The sequence below is a fragment of the Lagopus muta genome, chromosome 3 (assembly GCF_023343835.1).
Source record: "Lagopus muta isolate bLagMut1 chromosome 3, bLagMut1 primary, whole genome shotgun sequence".
NCBI classification, from domain to species: domain Eukaryota; kingdom Metazoa; phylum Chordata; class Aves; order Galliformes; family Phasianidae; genus Lagopus; species Lagopus muta.
Window position 1 is genome coordinate 57137675 of NC_064435.1, and position 6459 is coordinate 57144133.

A 6459-nucleotide genomic window follows, 5' to 3' on the forward strand; every position below is an offset into this window, starting at 1 on the left:
ATCTCTCCAACTGTATATAAATGTATATATTATTTCAAAAGATGTTGCTGAAATGACATTTAAGATCTTAAACATCTCCCGTGTGGGGGGAAAAAAATCTAGAGCAAGCATAGTTTAAAGTATTTTTTTGTTCTGGAAAATATTAGACTTCTAGATGGAATTCCCCCTGTACGCATCATTAATGATTTCTATTATGTGATGAAGATTTTCAAAACTTTACCAAACCTTTTATCTGCACCCACTAGATCTTCTATTCCTGAGCAATGCTCTTTGTGGCAGGTAACGTGACTGCAGATTTAAAATGGTCTACTTGTCTCTACAAGGGCTTCTGCAGAAGCAATATTCAGTAACAGAAGTAGCAGCCTGATTATGGGAAGTCACAGCAAGAATCATCAAAGAACTCTGCAATATAGAAATCATCTGCAAAGGAGCTACTCACCAAGAACCGTATCGATATAAAGAAATGCACAAACACTTAAACAGCTTTTTTTAATTTTATTAAATCTTAAAAAAATATACAGGGTCTGATAATATATGAACATGGCTCAAAATCCCCCTCCAATAATCTGTAATACTGATTCTGATTAAAGGAGATACAGGGCAGTAAGCACTAACAGTATCAGACAAAAAGGCAAGAAAATAATGTCAGAGTTTGTAAAGATTTAGAAAAAAAAAACCCACACTTGTTTAGGGTTATGAATGGCAATTAAAAAAAAAAAAAAGTCAACTTAGTTTTCTCACTATTACTGTCATGTAATAATTTAAAATTTCCCTGAGTAAACAGTCAAGGAACATTACTGTGATCCATGATGCAAAATTACAATTATTGCGTTTAGTGGAGAAAAAAAAAAAAAAAATCAAGAATATAGTTGTTGATTTTTTTTCCCTAAAATGCAACTCCTTTTATTTAGCCTTGTTCTATCAATTTTATTTTTAAATCAGGGAGTCAAAATTGCTGAAAGAAAAAAAAAATTCTGAGTTGAACTATATATATAAAGTCTTATCAAACTACTCTACAGACTAAATCTGCCTCTGCATCAAGACTTATTCTGTCAAGAACAATGTTCCTGTCTCATGCTAGCATAAGCAACAGCATGAAACACAGGCCCATTAAGTCCATGCTTCAGCCATGGGTTAAAACACTTCCAAGAAAAGAAAGAGAAAAAAAAATCAACTTTTTTTTAATTAACACCCTAATGCTGCTTTTTAATTTAATATCCATTACTAAGTTAAAAAAAAAAAAGAATTTGTTTCTAGTAATTCTGAAGCATAAAGTGCCCATTTTCTCTCTTCTGATTTATATCATTGTTCTGTTTTTACAGCTTACTGTTGACAGAGTGAGGTAATTCAACTACAATTTTTCCAATGTTTTTTCCCATGTACATGTAATCTACAGCACGAAATACAGACTCCAAGCCAATGAACTTGCCCTCTGGAGACATGTCTCCAAGGTCCACCTCACAAACTAGTTCTCCTTTTTCATACATCTTAAGCAAGTGCTGCAGAGCCATTTTGTACTCGGAAAAGTAATGGTTGAGGAAGAAACCCTGGACGCTGGCAGACTTCTTCAACAGTTTTGCTGGCAAGAACTCTGCTTTAATAGGCTGGATGCCAGTAGGACTTTGGTAGCCAGTGATAAACCCAATAACTATCAGGCGCCCCTTGGTAGCCAAGGAGTTAACGGCCAAGTCAAACATCTTCCCACCAACAGACTCGTACACTACATCTACACCTTCTGGGTAGTCCTTCCTCAGAACAGATTCAACGTTTTCGGTTTTATAGTTGATGACACGGTCGCAGCCAATGGATTTCAGAAAGCCACTCTTTTCATCACTGGAGCAGGTTCCAATGACATGGCACTTGGCCTTCTTTGCGAGCTGCACAGCAAACTGGCCCGTCCCTCCAGCCGCTGCTGTCACCAAGACCTTCTTGCCTTCAGACAGCCCTCCCAAATTCTCCAGGCTGATGTATGCGGTAGCGCCACTTACCATCAAAGTCAGAAACTCGGGTTTCACAGAGGGCAGAGGAACTGCTTCTTTGGCAGGCACAACTGTGTATTCGGCAAAGGAGCCCGCCTTAACGTAGGCCACGGCTTGGCCCACTGAGTAATGGGCACTGGCACTGAGTCCTAATGCTACCACGTCACCAACACCTTCAAAACCTACATCAAATGGGGGCTTAACTGACGTGTCATATCGACCAGCTGAGTAGTTTATGTCAGATGCATTAATGCCGACAAATCTAGAAGAAAACAGAAATGTATTAACATGATTTATTCCGTATCAAGTCGTATGAGAAACCTTCAATTTTAATTTGTGGAATGCGTTTGGGACTTTTTTTGACTATTGGTGTATCTGAATAATGAACACGTTACAGAGACTACTTCCGTTGGACTTATGTACTTTACAGTCTGTTACTGTAGGATTGAAGACAAATCTGCTGAAGGAAAGAAGAAAACTCTTACATTTTCCTCAATCTCGTTTGGCCGAAACAAAAACGACTCTGTACAAAATGAATGGGTAAAAACTTAATTGGTCACTTTATACAGGATGTGAAAACACTGAAGAATAAAATCTGCAAAGCGGTAAATACGTTGATTCTGGCAACAAATTTACATTTTTTAATATAATAATACTGTTAATGACTAACGATCATATTAACTATCGATGTCGTTTGCAAGGTCACATCACTGTGGGCAAGTACTTTTTAATTGATGGAGTCACTACAGCAAATTTGCCTTTTGATGCAGCTGATGTCAACGACGTATTTCTCCTGATATAAATGACGTGCCACGCAGCGAAACCACCTTGCGCAGAAGGACTGCAACTGTGAGGCCGGCGAGTGCCGCTGACCCCTAACAGGTGAAAATGGTGCCGACCTTTGTATTTTTTACAAAGGACGGACAGCCTCACAACTCCGCTAAGCACTTGGGGATGCCGCCTGAAAGATACGATCTAGCTTAACCGCAGAGGGTGTTTCAGCAACGCCGCTCTTTACAAAAAGCAAAGCGTCTTCGTACAGGCAGAGGGAGAGAGAGTAGGGAGGATTCTACTGAGCAGAAAACGTCAAAAAGAAACGCGCGCAATGAGAAGCCGCCTGGGCCGCTGCTACACGTGGACGTGACAGCCTGAGAAATGCGCTCGGTACGGCGCAGAGGCTGCAGCAGTGCGGAAGCCCCGCGCTTCCCGCTGCCGCTGTTCGCCACGGGCTCCAATGAAACGCGCGCGCGCTGCGGGCGGCGGAGCGCGCCGCGTGCTCTGCTTCCCCTCGCTCCCTACAGCACGGGGACCTCCGCCTCCGTCGCACGGCGGGAGCCCCGCGAGGCTGGGCGCCGCCGGCGCCTCCTGCTCCGCGCTCAGCACGCGCCGCTCCGGGGCAGGTAAACCGCCGGCGGAGGCCGAAACCTCCCCGCGCGGCTCCGGAGAGGGAAGAGAGGCTGCCCGCCCGCCGGGCTCTCCGCGGAGCCGTCCCCGCGCTGCCCTCGGCGCGGCCCGCCCCCTGCTTTGCTCAACTCCCCTTTGTCGGATGAAGCGCGGAGCAGCGCGGTGCCGGTCGCTCCGGCGCTCCGCTTCCCGCGCGCGGCGGCTGGATTAAAGCGCGTTGCCTCATTTGCTTCGTCACCGCGGCCGGCACGGAGGAGGCGGCGGGATGCGCCCACAGTTTCTTATTTTGCATTTAAAAGTAGGAACGAGCAGCGCGTACAAGTTGAAGATCGGTTTGCTAACTTCTAAAAAGCGGAGCACAGAAGTTACCATTACTGCGAGCACTCTGGGCTGGAAGACTCCCTTCGAATCGTCCACATTGTCCCGTTTTAATCTCTCACTTAAAACAGTTTTTAATTTAGGAATTTCTAAATTACTTCAGCATTGCAAGCTGTAAACCTGAGGAGGCAGAAATAAAAATTAAAAAAAAAAAGAAAAAAAGAAAAAAAGCTGGAGATGGGCTTTTCCCAACATAATTCTGCACATTGAGTTACACATCTTATTTCTGCTCAGCAATGCTGAACCCTCTTTTAGTTTGAAGACACAGTGCACTGCGATGGGGAACGCTGCTTCTATATCACAACAAAGCACAAGACACCTAAAGCAGCCCCACGGCACGCACTGCAGACAAAACAAAGCCATCAAGGGCAGTGCCACGCAAGGAAAACATTATTTAGACCAACCACTCGGCAGCGGCAGTCCTCCCCTTTCCCCACTGTGATCCACTGGTTCAAAAACTTTCTCAGCCCCTCTTGCTCCTTTTCTTCCATAAACTTTTCTCATATCCGCCATCCCAACAGTGAGACACTAAAGCTATTTTGGAACTGAAAAGTGCCACTTCCCCAAGCGAATCTCAAAAAGACCACGTAACTGTAGGCAGCACCACGACCTCACACCCTCTGGGCCCCTATCTGGCAGTGAAGGGAACTTTGCCCTTCGCTGCACCCTGGAAAACATGAATGGAGGTTGGCTTCCATAGGGAATTTTTATTCTCCTGAACAAAATAAAAATAAATGTATTGCTTTAAATCAGTTTACATTAGAAAGAAATGCTTCAAAACGAGAAAGGATGGATTCTTTCTTCTTTTGGAAAAAAAAAAAAAAAAAAAAAAAAAAAGAACACACCACCCAAAACTGCTGGCTTAGTTTTTTCTCCAAAGGAGAAGAGGGAAAAAGTTCCACTTAAGAGCACCTCACTTTCAAGTGTCTATCCACATAGGGACTCGGCATATTTTAGTTTCTCATTCCCATAAGTCCCGAGCCACATTTTATTGTGGTGAACGAGAACTGTTTTGCATAGAAAGCTCAAAGCAATTAATACTATTCATGGGCGTGACTGGGACTAAAATGAACAAATTCACGAATGCACTCTTGGAACTCAAGCCCTTTATTGTTTTGTTTTTAATTTTATGGTCCTACCTATTAGAAAATGTACCACTGGCTTTGGAGCTTACATAAAGGCAGGGATTCATCCTGCTGGGATGGAAAAAAGCCTCCACAAGTGATAAGGGGAAAGAAAACTCTCTTCCTGCTGCAGCTTGCCTTTACAGCACACTTCTCAATAACACAATCCTCCGTCTTCTGTGAGAGTCCCCAGAAAATGATGATGAATACAAAGGGAATGCCACAGAATCCCAAAGAATACAATACGTACGGGCTCTCAGTATTGAGCTTCTTGCTCACCTTTCCCTCCCCTCCATCCCTACCCATGTGTGTGTGTGCATAATACACTGATGTGTCAGAACCCAGTTCTTGGAGCAGCTCCTGCTTTGCCCCATGTCTCAGCCCTGTTACCATGAGATGTGCACCCGGGGAGCCCCCCCAGCAGCGGGAGGAGGGGAGAGGAGAGAGGAGTTACTCTGAGGCGTGCAAAAGAGTTATAGATATGAAACACTCGTGGGATGGGGAGGGCTGGGAAGCAGTGACATGGCCCAGCCCCGCTGTCTGCCCCGAGCCCACAGCAGGAGCCCAACGCCAGCCACTGCTGCCTGGCAGCGGTGGATGCAGCAAGCCTCAGGCGTGGAGGTTTGGAAGAAATTTGGGTCCCAGAGGAGACGCCAACGCCTGACTAAAGTGCCTCTACGGCAGCTCCTGTAGGAATGCCCTTATCCCTCCCATACTGCTTTATCAGTGCGTTCACACGGACACACGAACACACACACGCACCCTCGCCGAACTTTTGCTGCTGTTTGCAGATCGATGAGATGCGCACCAACACCCCCGAGCCGCACTGCACTCCGCCCGCCCGGCACCACCCGGGCGCGCTGCTCCCCATACAGCACTCGGCCGCCCAGCGGCTCCCCGCACCGGAACGCCACCCCGCACCTCCGCTGTCGAGCAGCGCTCGGGCGGGTGGGCAGAGCGCGGGGCTGGCGGTGCGCCCGTCCCAACCGCCCCCGCCGCCGTCCCGGGAGCCGCCGTCAGCGGCACCCCGCCCCGCCGGAGGAGGAGGGAGGGGGAGCGTCACCCGCGCGCACGTGGATGGGCCGAGCGGGCCGCGGCTCCGGCCGCTCGGTAGAACGGCGGCGATAAAATTAAACGAGCCGTCGCCAGATGGCGGCGGGCGCGCCTCGGCCGCGTGGGAGGGCGCAGGCCGCGAGAGGCTGGGCGGGCGGAGGCTCACCTGTTCCGGACGAGGAGATCCCCGTCGCCGGGCAGCGGCACGGGCGCGTCCCGCCGCAGGGTGACCGCCTGGCGGAAGTCGGGGCTGAGCGCTGTCACTACCAGCTTCTTCATGGCGCTGGGGATGGACGAGCCCTGGAAGTCCAGGAAGTGCCGGGAATACGACATGTCCAGGATGGGCCGCCCGCCGCCCGCCGCCGAGCAGGCGGGGCCCGGGGCCGCCCGCCGCCACCAGCAGCGCGGCGCCCGCCTCCAAATCATGCCCGCCTGCGGCGCCGCGGCGGGGCCGCCCCTCCCTCCCTCCCTTCCTTCCTTCCTTCCTTCCTTCCTCCCTCCCTCCCGCAGCCGGGGCTCGG

At 48.8% G+C, this 6459-nt stretch overlaps 1 protein-coding gene across 2 annotated transcripts in view; it reads right to left on the reverse strand.

Moving 5' to 3' along the window:
* Positions 1-708: 708 nt before the first annotated feature.
* Positions 709-6459, reverse strand: part of PTGR3 (prostaglandin reductase 3) — a 5972-nt gene continuing 221 nt past the window's right edge. The window contains exons 1-2 of one of the 2 annotated variants that reach the window (XM_048939603.1): positions 6105-6459; positions 709-2241 (exon numbers count right to left, since the gene is read on the reverse strand). The exon at positions 6105-6459 is cut by the window's right edge and continues 221 nt beyond it. In XM_048939603.1, coding sequence (XP_048795560.1) covers positions 1317-2241; positions 6105-6364 — 1185 coding nt within the window. In that variant the 5' untranslated portion in view covers positions 6365-6459 and the 3' untranslated portion in view covers positions 709-1316. The remainder of the gene's footprint in view (positions 2242-6104) is intronic. The other variant, XM_048939604.1, reaches the window with a different exon arrangement.